Below are 23,165 nucleotides of genomic sequence, written 5' to 3'. Positions count from 1 at the left end.
AGAGGCCCATTCACAATGGCTGTGCTCAGGGCAGCACGGAAATGCCCTAAGACCACCAGCTTCTGGTCTCCCAAAGACGAGCAGAGAAGGCTGCCGGCAGAGCAAGCATTAGAGCTGGACTTGGAGGAACGGCCTTCCTTCTGGAGGTGGAGGTGGAAGTAGCCACCCTAGAAGAAGGAATGACAGCAGAGAAGTGGAAGACATTGGGATGAGGGGAGTGACAAGCTGGGGGTGCAGATCCTGAAGCAGTGAGAATGAAATGAAATATTCCTGACATGATGGTCAGACGGTGTAGTGAAGACCAGGACTAGGGTGCCGGCAGGGAGAATGGCTAGGACAGCCATGGGAGATGCATCACAGAAAGAACAAGAGCCGGAGAAGCATCGGACGTGGGCGTGAGGAAGCTGGGGTGTCCAAGGTGAATTTCACATTTTGAAACGACAGTGACGCCCTTGACTGAAGTATGGGACAAAGGACAACACCTTGTTTTTGGTGAGAAGGTTCTGAGTTCTGTTTTGAATGTGTTGACTAAAAGACTGAAGCTTATGTTTCTCGTGTACCACACCCTTGGAAGCCAGAAGAAGGCGATGGTTAAACCACAAGCAATTTTCATGGGGGCCATCTTGAGAAAGGAGGTGATCAGGGAGATATCAGATTATAAAGGGCCCAAGTGCTTTTTGAAATTAGGTGTGACGGCAGCAGCACTGATCTTGTCTTCCTTGGACCCCCATTTCCTCCTTCTTTCCCTTTTAAAATTAACTGAAGTTTAAGGGTGAAAAGACTTTGGGAATTCCTTGGAGGTCCAGTGGTTAGGACTCCGAATTTCACTGCCAAGGGCCTGAGTTTGGTCCTTCGTTGGGGAGCTAAGATCCCACAAGCCGCACTGCACGGCCAAAACAAAAACAGAAACAAAAGCAAAAACAAACAAAAAAGGATTAAAAGACTTTAAAGTAATGGAAATCACATTAGCGCTATCCCTGCCTGCTATTACCTACAACTTGGTGGTGATTGACATTCTTGGGACAGAGATTCTAAGTCTCATGCTTGCAAGTCCTTGGGCTCATCTGGAGTCAGCTTCATCAGTTTGTCCACACAGAGCAGGATGAGGGTGAGAAACAAGAGACTCCAACCAACGGCAGCCGCGATCCAGCCGTATTCATCCACTCCGGTGTGGCAACACCGGGCTGCTTGTGGGCAGAAGTCGACATCTGGTGGGAAGAGAGAGCGGGAATGACAGCGTCACACCAGCCTCCCCTCCCCCGAGCTCTTCTCTAATATTCATAACATTGAGACCAGTAATAATAGAAGAGCCACCATTTACTAAAGTACGCCGTGTACTAGGCTAAGTGCTCTATACACATTACCTTATTTATTCCTCACAGAGTGATAGGCACAGTTATTCCTGCTGTTTGACATGAAGAAACTGAGGCTGTCACCTGCGCAAGGTCACGAGATGGCAGAACTAGAATTCAAACCCAAGCCTGTAGGAGTCCAAAGTCATGTTCATAACCTCTACATGTTATTGCCTATTACCCTCCTTTGTAAGTGCCCAGAAGTAAACACATCTGGTCATCCAATGAAGGCAGAATCAAGGAGGCAAACTTCGAATAAGGCAAACTTCCTGTTAATTAGACGCGCATAGCAGTGGTTGCTTTATGAAGCAGTAGGCTCCTTGCCACTGGAAGTCTTCAAATAGAGGATGAACACAAATATGCAAAGGGTACCAAAATGAAGCTCCTGCCTTGGGCATAAGTTGGACTGGCTGATGTCTAGGGTCTTTCCACTTCCAAATTTCTATAAACATTTGCAGTCAGCGGGGTTTCGACTGCTGTCCTGGGGATGGGCCATTAAAGCCACCTGCACCAAAGAGTGTGAGCTTAGATGGGGACCAAGCCCAAGAGAGCTTTTTAGCCGTGCTCTGCAGACAGTTCTGGGGCTGTGAGCAAACCACACCGGTGCACAGGAGGGCCAGGAAGGCGCTCAGCCACCCGATGCCAACGGGCAGAAAGCAAGGAGGCTTAAGTGTCCCTCCCCGCTCCAGGGTGAGCCCTGGGGTTAGGGAGGTTGCCAGGAGAGGCTTACTGGGGCACTGCTCCAGGGTCTCAAGGCCTGGATGGTGGACAGTCAAGGTTGAGTTGCTGCTGCCGCTGGCTTCTGGAAGAAAAGACAGAAGATAGTCTCAGGCACTAGGAGAAGCCATTCTCAGGCATAGAGTTTGCAATCTTTTTTCGAATCAGTAGTGAGTATTATGAAAGTGTTATAGAAGTTCCAGTAGAGGTACATTGAAATTTCATGCAACAAAGCTAACCCTCTGTCGTAGCCTGCACTGTGTCCCTCAGGTTCGTAGGTTGGAGTCCTAACCCATTTTATGGAAATAGGGCTTTAAAAAGGCAATTAAGGTTAAATGGTTAAATGAATCCAATATGACTGGTGTCCTTGTAAGAAGGGGAAGAGACACCAGGTATGTGAACTCATAGAGCAAAGACCACATGAGGACCCAGCACAGAGGGGACCATCTATAAGCCAAGGAGAGGGGCCTCAGGAGAAAACAAACCCGGTGATACCCGGAGCCGCCAGAACGGTGAGAAAAGAAGCTTCTGTTGTTTCAGCCACCCAGGCTGTGGTATTTTGTTGGCTAGCAAACTCACACACTCCCCTTTTCCTATCACTCCCGAGTCCCATTCAGAGATGCTGTATCTTCATATCTCATGTCCCTTCCGTCACCAGGGGCCTCTAAACACTTTCTTTTAGCTGCTTTCCATGCAGATAGGTACATCTATAAACTTTTTTTCTAGTATAAACACAATCACTTAAAAATCTGGAATGTCTTTTCGTAACTAGCTTCAATTTCCTTCAAAAACTTGAACTAGTAAACATTGAATTCTGACCTTGATTCTTTATTTATGATGATTATGATGTTATTACTCAGAGAGAGGGTTTAATAAAAAATTAATTAAACACGCTACAAGCAAGTTGAGAGGTTTCTAGAACATGCAGCACTTAGAATTGTCCCTTGATTAATAAGCAAGGAGCACAGTGATAAAAAGCACTTTAGCAGATATATCAGAGTTTGGGGGGTGGGGAGGGGTTATGGAGAGGAACATAAGGATCCCCAAGGGAGAAAACCATGGCCCACGTTCCCTCTCATCCCTGAGGATAAGAAGGTAGATGATTGGACTTCCCTGGTGGTCCAGTGGTTAAGACTCTGCCTTCCAATGCAGGGGGTGCGGGTTTGATCCCTGGTCAGGGAACTAAGATCCCACATGCCATGGGGTGTGGCCAAAAATTAAAAACAAAAGCAAAAAACAGAAGGTAGATGGTCTCGGTCTCTGTTCAACACGGTGACCACTAACCATTGTGGCTGTTTAAGTTTACTAAAATTAAATGAAAAATGCAGCTACTTGGTCATATCAGCCACACGCCAAGTGCTCAATCACCACATGTGACTAGTGGCCATCATATTGGAAGCACAGCATAGATAACGGAACATTTCCATCATCAAAGGAGTTCTGTTATGGGCTTCCCTGCTGGCGCAGTGGTTGGGAGTCCGCCTGCCGATGCAGGGGACATGGGTTCGTGACCCGGTCTGGGAAGATCCCACATGCTGCGGAGCGACTGGGCCCGTGAGCCATGGCCACTGAGCCTGCGCGTCCGGAGCCTGTGCTCCGCAACGGGAGAGGCCACAACAGTGAGAGGCCCGCGTACCGCAAAAAGAAAAAAAAAAGTTCTGTTAGACAATGCTGATCTAGGTAGAGCAAAACCAAGAGACCATTTAAAAGAATCTTTCTGGAAATTATGTTGTTGTTCAATCTACTTCTTTGGGAATGAAAAAAAAAAAGTTTGGAACTCTCCAGGCCCCACTGACTCTAGGTTAACATGTCCTTCAAAATTGCTTGTTGTCACATAGCAGGACGAGTCAGGAGGAAACTTCTGATTTAGCCAAAGCCATGAAATTGCTGCTCAGACTAATTTTATGCCACACACCCCCGGCCACTGCAATGTCCTGCTTAAGTATAGTAATTACCTTGATGCAATCTGATGGTTACTGTAAATAATTTACAGCTAAATGCCTTAGAGCTTGGTCTTTATTTGCTTTGGAAAAATTGATTCCTCAATGTTTTAATTTCCCTTGTTACCCAAATAACTTCCTTGACCCTGACTTTCATCTCCCCTCTACCCTAGAATGGAAGTGGTCCCAGTCTAGAGCTAGTGAATGGAAAAAAACCTAGTTAATGGAATACTAATATTAGGTTCAACCATATGAAATTGGCATTTCTGTAGGTCAAAAATTATTCAGTATCAGAAATTTTATATGGTCCAAACTAAATACCCTGTTACAAATTCTTAAGAATTTAAATATCCCCACCTCCCTCATAAGCAAAGCCAGCCAGGGACTGGTCCCACTTGGAGTCACTTCCAAAGTAAAGGCTGCTGGCAAGACCCAACCATTCAGTGCAGTTAAATTTGTCAAGTGTTTGAGGCCCTCTCTTAAGCATGGCCAGGTAAACAGAAACCACTCTTATCTGGGGAGGGGTGATTTGGAAAATAAAAGGAATGTGTTAACATTCATTGAGGGTTTACCATGTGCTATTTTATTAGAAGTTGTTTACATTCAGTAACCTATTTCATCTTTACAACAAACCTATATATAAGCACTATGATTATCTCCATGTTAGAAATGAGGAAACTGGAGCACAGAGAGGGTAAGTAATTTGCTCAAGGTCACACAGCTAGTAAGTTGTGGAAGCCAGAGTTGAGTTGAGGCTCAGTGATTTGAGAGCCCACACTCTGAACCTCCATAGGGGAGACCATGAGGATGGGAGAGAGAGATACAGCCTGGAGGGGGGATGGCGAGGATTGGTTTCAAGAGAGGGAGAATCTGTCTGTCAGAGAGGAGGGCAGACTGTTCTGAGGAGCAAGATCAAAGCCAGAGGCAGAAACCAGGAGCATGAGAATGTGACCGAGGTCCCTGACGTGCAGAGCCCAGCCTGGGAGAGCAAGCCAGGGGAGGCCACCTAACATCCCCCTTCAGCCTCCACAAGAAAATCGGGACGTGACCCAACATCTCCTGAGCCGGGCAAGGTGGGAGAAGGTTAAACAGCGTACGACAGCTTTGTGTGTTGAGGTTTTGTGAAAGTTGCAAAGGGCGCACAGGGTCAAGGGAGGGACAGAGGTCCTTAGGTGAGAGGAGGGCACGCAAAAGCAGGATGACAGCCACAAAATATGGGTTTGCAACACAATTATGCTGACAAGGAGCCGTTGAGAAACAGCAACCCAAAGATATCATTTTAGGCCAGTTTGGTCCCCTGATGGGAGAGCCTTTGTGGCAAAGGCCAGCAGAGCTGGCTGCTCCCATACTGGCTGACGCTGGTCTTAAGGTAACTCCCATCCCACCCTACCCTCTCTTGCCTAATCCTTCAGATGAGAAAGTCCTGTTTCCTCTTTCCTTTGTGCGGGACCAACCCTAGCCAAGGAATCCTTCTCCCACCTCCTTCTTTCCCCCCTCCCCTCCCTTCCTCTTCCCAGCGTGGCGAGAATAAAGCTCACAGTTCTACCTGCCAAGCAAGCCGGGTGGAAAGAGGCAAAGGCCAGGCTGAGGACCAGGGCGGCCCAGGGCGCAGAGTTGAGGTGCTTCATGCTGAGGAGGGAGGCTTCTGTGATCACGGTCCCCGCAGAGGCGAGCTGAGGGCCGCCTGCCATGCGTCCTGTGTGTGGCCCGTCTGGCAGGAACTTGAAAACAACGCTGGCAGAGGTGAATTTCTGCTCTGTGTTTGGGGGAAAGAGAGGGGGTGGAGCAAAGGGAACTCGGGCTGTCACACCTGGCTCTCACCTCTCCAGGAGGGAAGCCGAGCTACGTTGGCTGGGGGAGGAATGGACGGTGACTCAGTTGGTTCTTCCTTAGCTCACATTTTGTCCCTGCTGAGAAAAAAGAGGACAGGGCAGGAGATCTGTGTCGTGCTGGTTCCTTGAAGATGAGTTTACTGCCTCTCCACCTTCAGGCATAGTCATCCTATCCAGTATTTACCGAGCACCTACTGCGTGCACTACCCTCTGCTCAAGTCTGGAAATACCTGCCCTCCAAGTGCTTTATTACAAACACACATCATTAAAGCACAGAGCAGTGTTTCAGGAGTGAAGGACAAAGCACTTTGCTTCTCAGCAGTAAGAGGCCTCACCTCCTGATGGCTGCTTCATGAGGAACATGGCATTTGGGTTGGGCCTTGAAAGATGGATAGGGCTTTGACAGGCAAAGAGGAGAAAAAGGCATCGTATGCAGGAGGGACAGGTGAGCAAAGGCCCGGAGGTAAGAGGTGCTCAGAAATGCACTGTGACCAAGAGGCTGAGCATCCGATGTGCCGGGCTGGGCGTGGAGGGTTTGAAACAGTCAGGAGGCCAGAGGGAGGCTTTGTGAAGATTTTGAATTGAGTAGTAACTTGATTGAAGCTCTGCCTCCAGTCTAAGACACTTGCTGAATGCCAACCATGTATTGTAAAGGCACCGTCCCAGGCATTCGAGACTCAGAGATGATTAAGATGTGACGCCTCCTCTTGATTCCTACTCAGTACAGCAGTGAGACCAGGCAGTGAAGAAAGAACTGGGAGGCAGTATGGTAGGACTCAGTATGGGTATCTTCCCCGGTGATGGGGATATAAAAGAGGGAGGGGGAAGTCTACCCGAGAGCAGTGGAGGAGAGATTCACAGAGGAAGTGACCTTTGGGCTGGGTATTGAAGTTTGCATATGCAGGTGGGAGGTGATGGGCCTTTTGAGTACAAGGAATAGCAGCATGTGTGCATGCTGGCCGGCTACCACGTGTGGATACGTGTATTATGTTCCTAAATAAGCTTGGGTCTGGCTAAGAGAGTGAGGGATGAGCTTTGAAACTCATTCAAAGCTCAGTGGAAGTGTTGCAGGAAGGGGGACCCCTTCCAGGGCCCGAGAGTGGGCTCTTGTCTAACACTCAGAAATGAATTGTCCGAGGAGACACACGTGTTGACAAAGCAAGAGACTTTATTGGGAAGGGTGCCTGGGGGGAACGCAGGAGGGCAAGGGAACCCAGGAGGACTGCTCTGCCACGTGACTCACAGTCTCAGCTTTGATGTTAAGGGGGTTAGTTTCCGGGTTGTTTCTGGCCAATCATCTTGCTTTGCCCATAGTTGGTCTGACTCAGGGTCCTTCCTGGTGGCGTGCATCTCTCAGGCAAGACGGATTCCAGCGTGAGGGCTTCTGGGAGGGTGGCAGGACAGATTTTCTCCTCCCTCCTTTTGGCCCCTCCTGAATTCTTCAGGGTTAGTTTCAGGGATGGTTTCGGTCTACAGTTCCCTAACAGAAGGACGTATAAGCCATGTGTAAGCCCAGAATAAGGATGTCTCATTGTTATACATCAGCCTGGAGGGGCACTTTTTTCTAATCCGCCCAAACGTACCAATTAATGGTGGCCCTATACTCTTGGATTTGGGGATTGGGGGCAGAAGAGCTTTAAGAAGGCTGATCTTCAGGCAGTGTACAAAAGTCCAGTTTAGGCCTACCACTTGGTTGAATATTCAGTGATTACCAAGTAGCTGGTGTATCCAGGCCCTTGGTATGAGGGAGGGGTTTTGACATGGGTAAGGCCGCAAAGCCCCTGTCCTCAAGGAGCTCAGGGTCCAGTGAGGAAGATGGACAAATAAGTAATGACAACACAGTGAAATAAGTGTGGCGAGGAGGGTTGAGGACTAGTGGATCCTGAGAACATTTCACAATGGAAGTGGCATCTCGACCTGCAACTTGAGAGATGTGTAGTTCGCCAGGCACGGGAGAAGGGACCAGTGTGTGCCTGGTCTCTGAGGCATGACCGTGTGCCCCTTGCCTGGGGAGGAATTACTGTCCCCGGGGCATGGGCTGGGTCGTGGTGTGTCTGGTTAGACTAAGAGGTTGTAAATGGACCTGCATGCCAGCCTAAGGAAACTGGACTCTCATCTTATGATTGGGGCACCCTATAAGGAAATTGTAGATGTGACCACCTTTGTATTTCAGAAAAATGGAGGAGAGAGGGCAGGTCTGTATTCAGAGAGATTATCGAAGAGGCTGCTGCAGAAATCCCGGACAGACATCAAAAGAGCCCTGAATTAAGCAGCTGGACTGAGGATAGAGGAGGGGGGGACAGAATCAAGAGGTATTTAGCAGGCCGAATCAACAGAAAGGAATCCAGGAAGAAAGCGTCCAGGATGGAGGCAAGGTTTCCGGCTGGGGTGGCCGTGAGGCCAGTCTGGGCTAGAATCACAGCCTTGCGTTTTATTGGCTGAGGGGCCCTGGGCAGGTTACTTTATACATCCAAGCCTCAGGTTCCTCATCTGAAGAATAATAGGAGGCGCTCCTATCTCAGGAGTTGTAGTCATGACTTAATGAAGTAATCTACGTGAAGCGCATTGCCCAGTGCCGGCTGACGGCAAGTACTCAGCCCCTGGTAAATATCATTATAATAGAAGGGTCATCGTAAGTAGAAAGTATGGGAGAAAGGCAGTTTTAAGGAAAAATAATGCTGTTTATGTATTCATTTATTTATATCCTGCCTTGGTCCAAAAAGGATTTAAGGAAGCTTACATACATTAATTAAGCTAGGTAAAATAAAAGAAACAAGAAGAAGTGAGGCAAAGAGAAAGTCAGGATAGTAAATATAAGATGGATCCATGAGTGAGTTGAGAGCACAAACATGGCATGCATGTTTTCTAAGCTTTCTGGTAGCCAGTGCCAGGAGGGTCACATGATCACATACGTGATTCATGACCTCACAAGACGGAAACAACAGGGGAAGTACAACTGCTATTCATTAATTCATTATTGAAGTATAGTTGATGTTCAGTGTTTCAGGTGTACAGCAAAGTGATTCAGTTACACGCATATATATATATATTTTTTTTTTTCAGATTCTTTTCCATTACAGGTTATTACAAGATATTGAATATAGTTCCTTGTGATATAGTAGGTCCTTGTTGTTTATCTGTTTTATATACAGTAGTGTGTATCTGTTAAAAGCACAACTGCTCTTGATACCAAAACCAGATAAATGCTCTTGATACCATTTCCCCTTGGGTGCCCACAGAGATGACATTACTTAATAGGATGAACACTTTCTTTGATTTTTTTTCTCCTATCTTTTTAAAAAAAGATTAATTAATTAATTTATTTTTGGCTGCATTGGGTCTTTGCTGCTGTGTGCGGGCTTTCTCTATTTGTGGCAAGCAGGGGCTACACTTTGTTACAGTGTGCAGGCTTCTCATTGCGGTGTCTTGTTGTGGAGCATGGGCTCTAGGCACACGGGCTTCAGTAGTTGTGACATACGGGCTCAGTAGTTGTGGCTTGTGGGCTCTAGAGCACCAGCTCAGTAGTTGTGGCACACGGGCTTAGTTGCTCCGTGGCATGTGGGATCTTCCCAGACCAGAGATTGAACCCGTGTCCCCTGCATTGGCAGGCGGATTCTTAACCACTGCACCACCAGGGAAGTCCCTCTCCGATCTTTTGATCTCTGTTTTCGACATTCTCCTCACAGTACACCCCTCAGTGAGCTTCACAGATTAGGGCTGATTTATCCAAAGGGCAGTGGAGATAACAGCAGTGTGTGTGGTCCACGGGATTTTCAAGGGCCCCCCAAATGTTTGAGACCTGAAAAATGTTCTCAGGTCCAAAATATGAACAACAACAGCAACAAAACCTGTGCAATCCAAAAAATTTATTTCGGGACTTCCCTGGCCGTCCAGTGGTTAGGACTTGGCGATTCCACTGCAGGGGGCATGGGTTCGATCCCTGGTCGGGAACTAAGATAACATAAGCTGTGGCATAGCCGGAAAAAAAAAGGAAAAAAATTTATTTCAAAAGCAAAGTTATACAATTCAAACATTTAAACAGAAACAATTTAATGTAGGATGTTGGGTGTATTTTAATAGGTTTGATGTGAGCAGAGCATGTCCCTCCAAAATAGTGAGAGCCTGGGACATAGATTCGAAACAGCCCTGTGTGGGGTTGTTGTAATGGGGGTTTAAAGAGCATGCACCTGTCTAAACTGACAGCATCCTATCAAGTCATACGATGGAAAGTAATTCTGGGAAGCAGTGGATGTGAAGGGGACAGGCAATGATCTGTTCTCTCTCTCTTTTTTTTTTAAACGCATTGTTAGTTGATTGGGGGCTGTTTTAGATTAGGTGTTTGCAAGTCAGTTTAAAAGACACATATTCTCTTATTGACAGATGAGAGGATTTTATTATTCTAAAATAGGATGGACTTGACTGAGGTCTGATCACTCATTAATTCCCAAAGGAAGGGCCACGTGGCAACTGTTTTACAGGTGTCACCATTATTAGCTCTCTTTCATTTTAACATGTCTATAACTAGCAACTCCATGCAGGTCGTTACCTCACCTGATAAGTCTTTCATTTTACATCAGATTTCCTTTGGAAAGTATACCAGGAAGTTGCATTGCTCAAAGCTAGACATTCTGCAGGAACTTTCTCAAGATTTTTTTTTTTTTTTAATGGTTGAGACAGGTGTTTGGTTACACATACTTTAAAGTCCAAGTTAAAATGTCTGTGACCATGTTGAGATTGGGGTGGCCTAGAGCATGGGGTTCCAGGGCCCTCACTGCCTCCAATTTTATCTGTTTTCCCTGATATAATTTCATGTGAAAAAGAGAAGGAGGGGGGCAGAGGGTTTCCTGTGCTAAATGATTGAAAACCAGCATTCTGTGGCCTGGAATGGCCTTTGCCTTCCGGAAGGATATTTTATGTTGAGGGAACTTCCTCTGTGATTCTTTTTATTTTTTTTATATTTATTTTATTAAAGTATAATTAATTTCTGTTCTACAGCAAAGTGATTCATATATATATATATATATACACACACACAATCTTTTTCATATTCTTTTCCATTATGGTTTATCACAGGATATTGAATATAGTTCCCTGTGCTGTACAGTAGGACCTTGTTTATCCATCCTGTATATAATAGTTTGCATCTGCTAATCCCATACTCCCAATGAATCCCTCCCTAACCCCCCTTGTGATTCTGATCGCCTCCTCTAACCGCCCCTCCATCTCTGGGAAGAGACCACTGGCTTTGAACTTGGGACTTTCATTTCCGGTTCATCCACTCTGAGAATCACAGCCCTGACCACGCCTGTGCCTGCTATTCCCTAATTTCTGAGCAGAAATGGGGTCTGCGGCTCTTCCTGCATGCAGCTTTGTCAGGATCCGTTTTCACAAAATAATGTCAGTCTCTAGTTGCTCATGCGACTGGAACATCTAGACCTTCCCCTGAGCAGCACTTAGTTTGTGGAGGAGCTTAACCTCACCCACTGCCACTCAGTTATAGGTGTAGGATTTGGAGACAATGAGGAGTACCCTTGTAAGAAAAATGGAGAACTACGTAGCGTCCAATTTGAGATCATACCATAGAGCTGATAGAAGGAACAAAGTGACCAAGGCCTGGAGCCCACCATTTGGAACCATTTCTGAGCGGTTCCAGGGCGACTCAGCTTGCCCTTAATCCACAGTTGCACTAGAGGGTGGTGATATGGTGGCCAGGACAGAGGTGGGTTTAATAAAAAAGAATGGAACTTCCGCTTGGCTAAGGCCGTATTCTGCCTCCACCCTGGATCTCATTATTTCACATCTTCTCAAGAGTATATTTCTGAATTTTCAAACATATGGAGGTTTTCTAGTTATCGTTTTGTTATTGATTTCTAGCTTAATTGCATCGTGATCTGCAAACACACTTGAATGACTTATTTTGTGTATTCTTTAAGAACCATCATATGGTCAAATTTTGTAAATGGTTAATGGTGCTTGTAAAGACTGTATCGTAGTTGCGGGGTTCAGTATTCTACGTGGGTCTATTAGAGTACTAATTGGGTGGTTCATATCTTCTATATTTTTCCTGTTTTCTTTGTTTAATTCTATTGACTACTGAGACAGATGATTGTGGATTTCTGTCTTTTCCTTGTAGTCTCGTCTATTTTTGCATGAAACATTTGAGGTTGTAATTAGGCTTCATACAAACACAGAATTATGACACCTTCCCAGTGAATTGAACCTCCTTTAAAAAATAATTTTGTAACATCCCTTTTCATCTCTAGTAATGCTTTTTGCCATAAAGTTTACTTTGTCTGCTATTACTATAGCTATCCCACTTTTCTTTTGCTTAGTTTTTTTTTTAAATTGGGATATAGTTGTTTTACAATGTTGTGTTAGTTTCTACTGTACAGCAAAATGAAGTAGACTTCCCTGAGCTATATAGCAGGTTCTCATTAGTTATCTGTTTTATACATATTAATTTGTATATATCAATCCCAGTCTCCCAATTCATTTTACCCTCTGCTTTTGCTTAGTTTTGCATACTATGTCTTTTTCCATCATTTCTTTCAACTTTCCTAAATTTTTATTATGTTTTTAGATAGATACCTTATAAAAACATAGTGTAGGATTTTAAAAAACCATTTCTAACCATCTTTGTCTTTAATTTGGCCACTGGCTCTATTCCCATGGACTGTATTCACTGATTGGTTTAGGTTTTAATCTACCATCTTACCAAGTGCTGTCTGGTTTTCCCATCTGTCTTATGTTCCTTTTTTTCTTTTTTTTTACTAAGTTTGGATTGAGTTTTTTATTATTCAGTTTTTTAGAGGTTACAGCATGCATTCTGATCTTATCAGAGTCACTATTAATTGATACTTTAAACTTCTTCATAGATAATGCAAAGACTTTGGAGCTTTACTTATCAACTCCTGATTTTTATACCATTATGGTCATGTATTTTTAACTCTATACACACCTTTTAACTCTAAGTCATTACTACTATTTTATAAAATAAATTAAAGTTATCCCCATATTAGCCAGTTTATTGCTCTTGACTCCTTTCTGCATGTCTGTTCTTCTGTCTGCGATCATTTCCCTTCTCCTTGAAGAACAGCTTTTAGTATTCCCTCAATTTAGTGGTTAATGCTCTCAGTGTTTGTTTATCTGGATATGTTTTTATTCTTGAAGATATCCTTGAAAGGTATTTTCATTGCGTGTAGAATTCTAGGTTGACAGATATTTTCTTTCAGTGCTTTGAAGATATTCTATTTCTTTTGACTTTTGTTGTTTTTGTTGAGAGCTGTCCATCTAATTGGTGTGTCCTTGTAGGTAATTTGTCTCCTTTTTCTTTGATTGTTTCTAGGCATTTTGCTGTCTTTGGTTTTCAGCAGTTTTATTCTGATATGCTCAGGTATTGATTTCCTTTTATTTGTCTTGCTTGAGGTTTGTAGGCAATTGAATATGGAGTTTGATGTCTTTCATCAGTTTTGAAAAGTTCTCAGTCATCAAATACTACTTCTCTCCCATTCTTTTCTCTCCTTCCAGGACTCCAATTACACATAAGTTAGGCTTTCCCATAGAATCTTCTAATTCTCTACCCTCTTTTCTATTCTCCGTCCTATTGTTTTCATGTGCTTTATTCTAGATATTTTCTTCTGCCCTATCTTTTATTAAATCTCTTGTCATCTATGTCTAATCCACTTTTATAACTACCCATTGGGTTCTTAATTTCAATTATTTTAGTTTTAGTTCTTAAATTTTCATTTTGTACTTTAAAAAATAGCTTTCGGTTATTCAGTCCTGTTTTTCATCTTCATGAACAGAGTGAACATGATTTAAAAAAAAAATCTTTGTGTGACAACTTCAATATTTGCCCACCCCCATTGGTCTGTTTCTATTATTTCTGTTGGTTTCCATTCATGTTGTTGTGTTTCCCTGTGTACCTGGTTATTTTTTATTGTGTGAAAAATTGTAATTACATACAATTGTTTGTAGAAATAACTTGTGACCTAGGATGACCTAGGATGAGACATGATTATTTTTTGTTGGTTGCTTTAATCAGGTGCTTGGGGCAATAACAATGTGCCATCATGTCAGTCCAGGCTCAGTAGTTGAGATGATTTATAGCTGAGTTGTAGACTTTGTTAGGGTCAGCTTAGTTTGGTCACCTTTCCTTCTATAGAGCAGCTCTTGGGAATATTTTTCCCCAAGGAAATAGTCAGAGATGAGCACCCACATGCCCAAAATGTATATCCAAGGTTCTCTATCTCAACATTACAATATTTGTAAAAATAAAAGCTTAGAAGCAAATTATAATGGAATAAAATGCTAAACAATTTTTTAAATTAATATTATGTTTGGAATAACATTTATTATTTGGGAAAACACTTGCTATATAATACAAAGCAGAAAAAGCAGGATATAAAACTATATATTCAGTATCACTGCAGTTTTGTAAGCACACACATATATAAAGAAAAATGTTTGGAAAGCAGCTTACCAAGATGTTAGCAGTGGTCATATCTAAAATTACACTTTGATGATTTTTATTTTCTTTTTTATACTTTTTTATGTCTTTCAAATCCTCTACAAGGAATGTGTATTACTCTTATAGTCAGGAAATAAAATCAAGTTAATACATTTTTTAAAAGAGTAGTTCACAGGAAAGCAATGTAGTCACAATGGAGCAGATAGACTACAGTTTACAATGTCTGACTGCTTGGGGAAAATTTCAATGTCAGGAAATCTTCTCCATAAAAAAAAATCTTAATGAAGTTTCAAGTTGCATATGGTACAGAGAACTGCTTATTGACAGCCTCTGCTCTTGAGGTGCCCAAGGTGTATAACAGAAAGTGCAGACAAACCCAAGAATGTCAGGACAAGAAGAAGACTAGAAGTAAGACACAGGAAAAACAACAACAACGACAACATGGAATCTCAGTGTTGGCAAGGCACCTAGAGACCACCTGGCCCAATCCTTAAGCCGTAAGAATTCTCTCCTACAAACAACGTAGTAGGTTAGCGTTTGGTATTGCTGCATTTGACTTCTCAAGGTTGTTCCTTGGACTTTGCTAAAATGCCTTAAGTGACAGGTTTATTACTAACTTTTAAGGCAGCCATGTCCACCGTGGGATAGCTCCAGCTGTGGGAATGTTAGTGAGTTACTAGCATGAAGCAGAGACGGGCATTTTAAGGTGAAGTTAATCAGCAACGGAGGGGAGATCCTGTTCCGCTCCGGGCCTCTGTGATTGGCAGTTTCTGGCTCCCTTCAGTTCCCAGTCTGACCATTTGTGCAAAATGTTTCTGTTGGTACAACAGTGTTTGTGGTCAGATTCATCTTTTGTTTAATAAACAGAGATGTGTGTTCCCCAAAAGTAATTTTAAGCTAAGGTTTTTGGGAAATAAGCTGCATGTTTACAATAAACACTCGGCCAATTTTTCTTCTCCAGTTCTGTCCACATGAAACTCAAAAGGACCAGGTAGCCAAGTGACAGATTGTTGGTCCTCTCTTCCCAACATCTAACTTCTCTCCTCCCTGGCCTTCCAGTCTCTTCTATGACTTTCCTTCACTCTCTCTCTCATTTTCTCATCTCTTCTGTCCAGGCTGCCCAGAGCCCCTTGGGATCAGCAAAACCAACCCTGAGTCAGGAGTCCTGGATTCCACTTTTCATGTAGTCACTTCCCATGAGACCCTAGGGGAGTCACATCACCTTGCCGATGATGTTACCCAAGAAAGATGGTGGTCATCTCTCTGGGAGGGGGATACAGGGGGGAAAATCTAGGGAAATGCTGCCTTCAATCCTGTGTGGGAAGACCTTTGTCTGGGGTCCTCCGGACTCCCCAGAGGGGATAAATTATCCCCAGAAGGGGTTTTGCTCCATATGGTGCCTACACAAAGGGATGTTAACTCCTGTGAGAAACAAACTGGGAAGCTACAGGGATGAAGCAAAAACCCTTTGTCCGGAGCCCTGGGTTCTGCATCCAGCTTGGTCACTGATTAGCTGTGTGACCTTAGGCAAATTCCTTCACCTCCCTGGGCTTGTTTCCTTACCTCTGAAGTAAAGGGACTGGATTAGACCTCTAAGTTTTCTTCCAGTGGCACGATTCTATGACTCTGTGCTCACTATTATATATTAAATGGAGAAAGAAGAGAAATGAGCTAGTAAAGTCTTTTTTTTTTTTAAGAAAGTAGAGGTAGAATCATGCTGAAAAGAAACTCCCTAATAGAATTTAGAGTAAATATTATTACAGAAAAGGTGAATAACTGGGGAAATGCTCCCCAGTGAAAAACCTGAAGAGGTGATGGGTAAAGTTGGCCAGTGGCAAACTTAGAGGCGTTCTGTTCTCTTCATGATGAAATTTTATTTCCCTAAATCTCACTCCCAGTCAGCCTGTGACTTGAAGTGAAGACAGGAATGAAAGGGATGTAAAGTAGTTCTGCTCTGGAGAGAAAGGAAACAGAGACAAGACCAAGACGTGTTGAGGTGGAGAAAAGGGAGCCGGAGGGTGCCATGATGGAGGGTCTTTTCCTCGGGAACGAGGTGGCCGTGTGCTGAGGCAGGGAGGTGGGATGGGATGGAGGGTGGAGGAGAAAGTGGCTGTCCCTGGGAGGGCTCTTCCTCTCCGGGTGTGATCTAGAGGATGGAAAGCTGTAGAACCACGGTGAGGGCCAAATGGACATTGGATGGCATCAACGCACCCTGAGACCCATCACTGGAGAAGGTCCGAGGCTAGGAGGGAGTGGGGATGCTCACGGCAGGGGACGGTCCTGGCTCCAGCTTACATAGCATCATCCTCAGTGTGCTGACAGCATAGACGCGTGAACTCATGAATGTTACTGTCAACAAACTGCACCTAATCGTGTGTGTGTGTGTGTGTGTGTGTGTGAAGCTGGATGTCATTCTCTCTCTTTCGAGCAACCTCAAATCATTCTCTTTCTGTCTTCAGCACTTTCTCTGTTAGAGCCTGTTGTGAAGGCTCGTGGATGGTGAGCTCAGTGCCTGGCCTGTGGTGGACAAGTGCTAGGTAAGTGGATGGGAAAATCAGTTCTTTGAATGAAGGTCATCTGGCTGGGATTCAGTTTAGAAAAATTAGACACTGTTTTAGAAAAATCAGGTTGTTAGTGTTGCAGCTTACCTTTTTTGGAATTGCTGACATAAATTTCTTGCAAGGATTTTGCCTTGCTTTCCACTTACCCCTTTTCATTTTTTAAATTATGTGACGATCTCCTGTAAATTGATCTTGTACAGCTGAACATGTGGTTGTTCCCAGTATCGTCCTAATCCCGGGTCCAGGGCTATGAGAACAAAGGAGGCCCTTTGTTGAAAGGAATGTCCACTTTGAAGTGCTGTAAATCAAGTGTTCCCTCTTCAGCTCCTCAAGAGACATTTTATAGACAGTCCTCAGGGCACGAAAGTGTCTTGCCAGAAACCTGCACAGACAAGTGTATAGTGGCCGCAGCTGGCATTGTGCCCCAGACTTGTCTAGAGAATGGGGACTGTGGTATTAAACACTCGATATCAAAAACAATGTTCATTTGGATAATATAGGGGATTGATTCTGCTCTAAGAACGTAGTTTCTCTCAAGACCTAATGCCAAATTTAAGTGTTATTGGGGATTCTGAGACTATATTAAAAATATATAGTATTTTATGATTAATAGGAGAATTACTTGCATTTTTTAAAAAGTCAGTGACACAAATAATTAAAGAAATTTGAGTGTCCTATGTGGCTTTGGTAAATCTTTTAGCCTCACAGGCCTCCACTCCAGTGAGTGGATTGGAGTAAACCTCAGTCTCTTTTCTACCAGTCACTGCAAAACCCTTTTAGGGCCGGAGCTGGGCTTGGTTCTTCTCTCACTCTCTCTCTCCTTCCTTCACTGTGGAGATTTACAGTATGGCTAGAGAATTCAGCAAGTTTACTTTGGTTTTAGACTAACTGGGCTGTGGTTGCTAACACCTTCTCTTTCAACCTCCCATGAGTCAGCAGTGCTATGAAAAGTTGCCTATAAAATATTGAGCTCAATCAGGAAACTTCCAGAGAAATTTAAGTGATATCCTTGTATGGTTCAAAGTGATTGTCTCAAAGGTGCTTAGCGGGTGAGAAAAAGTAGAAGCTGCTATTTTCTAGAGTGCAACTAGAGCTCACAGAGTTCTCTTGGATTGTCAACTGTCTCTGCCCTTAAAAAAATAAATGAAACCTCCCATGTTGCTTTATTTTCTCATCAGCTACTGCCCTGGTCCCTCATTCCCTTTCATTAGCCTGATATTTTGAAAGAATTGTTGTCATCTACCTTCTCTTCACCAGCTGCTGACTTCCCAAGTCCATAGTCTACTTTGACTTCTGCACCTTTCATTCCACTGAAGTAAGTCCGTTGGGGTCATCAGTAACCTCCAGGTGCTTCTCAGCCCTCCTCTGGCATGACCAATCCATGGTTCTTGAGACACTTTCTTCTTTCGAATTCTCCTTCTTCGGATTATCCTTCTCCCTCTCTGTTTCTTGTCCATCTACTCTGTCCTGTCTTGAAACCTTGAGTTCTCCCATGCTCAGGCCTGACTTTATTGCTTCCGCCTTCTTACGGGCTGAGTTGTGTACACCCCCAAAATCATATGTTGCGGTCCTAACTCCAGTCCCTCAGAATGTGACCTTATTTGGAAATAGGGTCTTTGCAGAGGTAATTTGTTAAGATGAGGTCACACTCATACTCAGGTAGGCTGGGCCCCTACTCCAGTATGTGTGGTGTCCATGTAAAAAGGGGAGATTTGGACACAGACACATGCATGTGAAAATGAAGACAGAGATCAGATGATGCTTCTACAAGCCAAGGAACCCTAAAGATTGCCAGCAAATCCCCAGAAGCTAGGGGAGAGGCACGGACCAGATTATCTCTCACAGCCATTGGAAGGGCTGCTTTAACCTTGCTGACACCTTGGACTCTAGCTTCCAGAACTCCTAAATGATAAATTCTGTTGTTTACATTACGCGATTTGTGGTACTTTGTTCAGGCAGCCCTAGCAAGCTAATATACCCCTCTGTTCTCTCCCCAGGCCAGTTCCAATGTTTTGGTCTAGGTGGCCCTTTATACCCTTAAAAATTATTGAGAACCCCAAAGAGCTGTGGCGTATGTGGATTCTATCCACTGATATTTATCACACTAGAGATTAAAACTGAGAAATTCTAAAAATACTTAGATATTAGCTCATCTAAAATAATATGAAACCTGTTGTATGTTGATATCATATATAGGTTAATGAAAATAACTCGATTTTCCAAAACAAACAACAATTTAGTGAGAAGAGTGACAATTGTTTTATTTTGCAAATCTCTTTAATGTCTGACAATAGAAGACAGCTTTTGTCTTTTGTATCTATTTTTGCATTCAATCTGTTGCTATTTGTTATTTTTGTTTGAGTATATACAGAAAGTCTGGCCTCACATAGATGTGTAGTTTCAAAAAGGGGGAAAATGTTTTACCAGCTTTTTCAGATAGTTATGAATATTTTTCTTTAATACTACACCAAAACTTAACAAGTAGTAATTTTTATTTTCTTTTTAAACAATATTTATTTATTGGGCTTCCCTGGTGGTACAGTGGTTAAGAATCCGCCTGCCAATGCAGGGGACACGGGTTCAAGCCCTGGGCCGGGAAGACCCCACATGCCGCGGAGCAACTAAGCCTGTGTGCCACAACTACTGAGCCTGCGCTCTAGAGCCCGTGAGCCACAACTACTGAAGCCCGAGCACCTAGAGCCCATGCTCCTCAACAAGAGAAGCCACCGCAAGGAGGAGCCTGTGCACTGCAATGAAGAGCATCCCCCGCTCACCACAACTAGAGAAAGCCCGCATGCAGCAACGAAGACCCAATGCAGCCAAAAATAAATAAATTGATTTTTTAAAAATTTATTTATCTATTTATTTATTTGGTTGTGCCGGGCCTTAGTTGCAGCAGGCAGGCTCCTTTAGTTGCAGCTCGAGAGCTCCTTAGTTGTGGCTCGTGGGCTCCTTAGTTGTGGCATGCAGGTTCCTTAGTTGTGGCATGCATGTGGATCTAGTTCCCTGGCCAGGGATCGAACCCAGGCCCCCTGCGTTGGGAGCACGGAGTCTTAACCACTACACCACCAAGGAAGTCCCTTAAATTAGCTTTAATACCGAATATTTCCCCAGGTCGTGAGAACCTGAAATTCATTTGGGTTAGGTTCTATTATATTTCTGAGAGTTTCTGTAAGCACTTATTTGTTTAAGCCAATTAAATAGAGCTCTTTTACAAATTAATTTTGGCCATACCATCTGGATATAGAGAGACACAACTAGAGATCTCATAGTTTTCATTTTAAAACTGTAGTCATTGGTGGACTTCCCTAGTGGTGCAGTGGTTAAGAATCCACCTGCCAATGCAGGGGACATGGGTTTGATCCCTGGTCCAGGAAGATCCCACGTGCTGTGGAGCAACTAAGCCCATGTGCCACAATTACGGAGCCTGCGCTCTAGAGCCCGTGAGCCACAACTACTGAGCCCGTGTGCCACAACTACTGAAGCCTGTGCACCTAGAGCTGGTGCTCCGCAACAAGAGAAGCCACTGCAATGAAAAGCCCGCACACCGCAACGAAGAGTAGCCCCTGTTCGCTGCACCTAGAGAAAGCCCGCGTGCAGCAACAAAGACCCAATGCAGCCAAAACAAAAACAAAAACAAAAAAAACTTTAGTCATTTGGGATTTCCCTGGTGGCGCAGTGATTTAGAACCCTCCTGCCAATGCAGGGGGACATGGGTTTGATCCCTGGTCCAGGAAGATCCCACATGCTGTGGAGCAACTAAGCCCATGTGCCACAACTACTGAGCCTGTGCTCTAGAGCCCACAAACCACAACTACTGAGCCCACGAGCCACAACTACTGAAGCCCATGTGCCTAGAGCCCATGCTCCATAACAAGAGAAGCCACCGCAATGAGAAGCCCACGCATCACAATGAGGAGTACCCAGCTTGCTGCAACTAGAGAAAGGCTGCGCACAGCAACAAAGACCCAATGCAGCCAAAAATAAATAAATTTTAAAAAATAAATAAAACTTTAGTCATGAATTGGTGCACTACAAAACTCACTAGTTTATAAATAACAGTTGGAATAAATTGGATAATTAGATTACTTGCTCAGTTGGCTAAAGTCTTTTATAGTTTATGGAGAAGACTTTTAAGATCTGTCTTTGCCTTTGACAAGCAATTTTAAGGGGACTCTTTGGGCAAGAGGGTCCTTTTAGAAGTTTGTGTTTAAAACGGTCTCTCTCCCTCTTTTTTTTTTTTTTTTTTTTGCGGTCCGCGGACCTCTCACTGCTGTGGCCTCTCCCGTTGCGGAGCACAGGCTCCGGACGCGCAGGCTCAGCGGCCATGGCTCACGGGCCCAGCCGCTCCGCAGCATGTGGGATCTTCCCGGACCGGTGCACGAACCCGTGTCCCCTGCCTCAGCAGTCGGACTCTCAACCACTGCGCCACCAGGGAAGCCCTCTCTCCCTCTTTTTTTCTTTTTAGTTTTGGGTTCTACTGATTGAGCTAAGGCTGCAGTCTCAGGTGATGTGGCTGTGTTTATATTTCATTGAAATGATAAGATTTGTAACTTTATTGGACAGAGAAAGAAAATGTATCTATTATTATAAGTCTTAGGATGATGATTATTTAAAAAATTTTTAAAGTACAGGACATTTTCTTTTCTGATATCCTGATCTTTTATAATATCTATAATCATTTTGAGAGGAATAGGTGAGGCCTTGGGGCTGGTGAAGGTAGGTGGGTAGTAGTAGTTTGTAGGAGTTGTAGAGATTTGCAAAACAAAAACAGTTGCTTCTAGTAGCCCTTGAATATCAGCTTGCAGCTGATTTATTTTCCGATTACTTGTAGGAAGGCCTGGGGAATTGCTGAGGCGCCAGGGCAGGTCTTTTCTCTTGTCCAGAGGGCTTAGTTTTAAAAGGGCCTGCCAGGAGGGAGGTTAGAGGGGAGGAAAGGAGGAGGAAGGAGATCCGGTGGAGAAGGAGAAGGGAGGGGGGGTCTTGCAGATTAAAAAAAAGGAGTTTGGAAAAAGGTGCATAAAAGGATAGAGAAGATGCAGACTTTGGGAGGGGGTAGGAGGGGGGCAAGAGAGTTCATTCAACTGATTTTTCAAGTTTAGAGACAGTCTGAGTCAACTTTGCATTTACAGCTTGGAGGGAAGCAGTTTTCTTGATATTACATTCAGAGGCCTCCAGACACTAATCAAAATATGCTTCCTAGTATGTGTCTGTTTCTGAAACATGTTTAGTCACGCATGAAGATAGACTAATTTGGGAATTTTGAAAGTTCGCCATTTCGGCCAATGCAATGTAAATCATCCCAGCTTAAATGGACCCATTTTGATAAGTAGTTACAGGATGAGGGTCCATAGATGTTCAACATAAGGCCAGCAGGGGTTTCTGGGGGTGGGTGTGTCATCTTTCTTTGAATTTCTCTCTGTAAGAGCGTCCCATTATTCCGAATACTCGTGGAAACATGAAACCCACATCTCAAGACAGAAAAATAAACAAGAAAACCCCACTCGCAGAAAGGGAGGGGGGCTAGTGTCTACACCAATAAAACCCCCAAATAAAGGCCTGAAGCTCAACTGGAAGGACCCTGGCCAGGAGACCTGATGCAGCTGAAGAGACGGCTGGACACAATGGGTCTGTGTAGGTCCTTACACCAAACCTGAGGAAGTGCCGATTGCCACTGAATCTTGCCGGCTACACCAAGTATATTCATTTTAGAAACAGAGACCTGATTGAAATAAAAAGGTGTTGATTTGGGGTTTGTTAGGACTGCAGCTTGGGAGACACAAATTGAAGAAGCACGTGAATTGTGTTCTGCTGGACTACAAAATGGGGGAGACTTAGGCAAAAATGGCAAGGTTACAGTGGTTTATCAAGAATTACAATCGGAGCTGGCAAGAAGTAAAGGTGCTTGTTGACTAAAGATTGGTTGGAGTCCAAAATGGTCGCATAGTTACAAGGGGAGACCTTGAGACCATAAGGCTGCAGCCGGCAGGTGTTGTTTGGAATATAGCTGGTAGTGTCCTTGGATCCGGTATAGTTCAAAGCAAGTTCAGGTTCTCAGTGGTACAGAGACGTGTCTGAGACCAGATCCTCGATGGCCACCTGGCTCCATTTTTGTCTGCCTGAGCTGTGATCACTCCATTATAATTTCAGTTTGTCATCAGTACTATATATACACTCTCATAAAATACTTTTTCATCAACAGTGTACCAAGAAGAGATTTCCTTGTCAGTAGAATGCTTTTGGTGCTCTTTTCATAGCTGCACTGTGTTCTGTCACACAGCTGCATCATAATT

At 44.0% G+C, this 23,165-nt stretch overlaps 2 protein-coding genes across 2 annotated transcripts in view; one reads left to right on the top strand and one right to left on the bottom strand.

Moving 5' to 3' along the window:
• The window catches only part of ATP6V0A4 (ATPase H+ transporting V0 subunit a4), an 84,074-nt gene that overhangs the window by 6,534 nt on the left and 54,375 nt on the right, over positions 1–23,165 (top strand). The window lies entirely within an intron of this gene.
• Positions 1,039–5,701, bottom strand: TMEM213 (transmembrane protein 213; the record flags this gene model as incomplete). The annotated part of the gene is made up of 3 exons (XM_079931678.1): positions 5,556–5,701; positions 2,083–2,154; positions 1,039–1,208 (listed from the first exon to the last, which is right to left on the bottom strand). The coding sequence occupies exons 1-3, from the start codon at positions 5,698–5,700 to the stop codon at positions 1,039–1,041; spliced, it is 387 nt and encodes a 128-aa protein (XP_079787804.1). The 5' UTR covers position 5,701.

This window comes from Stenella coeruleoalba (assembly GCF_951394435.1).
Source record: "Stenella coeruleoalba genome assembly, chromosome: 9".
Taxonomy (NCBI): Eukaryota; Metazoa; Chordata; class Mammalia; order Artiodactyla; family Delphinidae; genus Stenella; species Stenella coeruleoalba.
The sequence above is the reverse complement of the archived record's forward strand: the minus strand, read 5'-3'. Positions and strand labels throughout refer to the sequence as shown.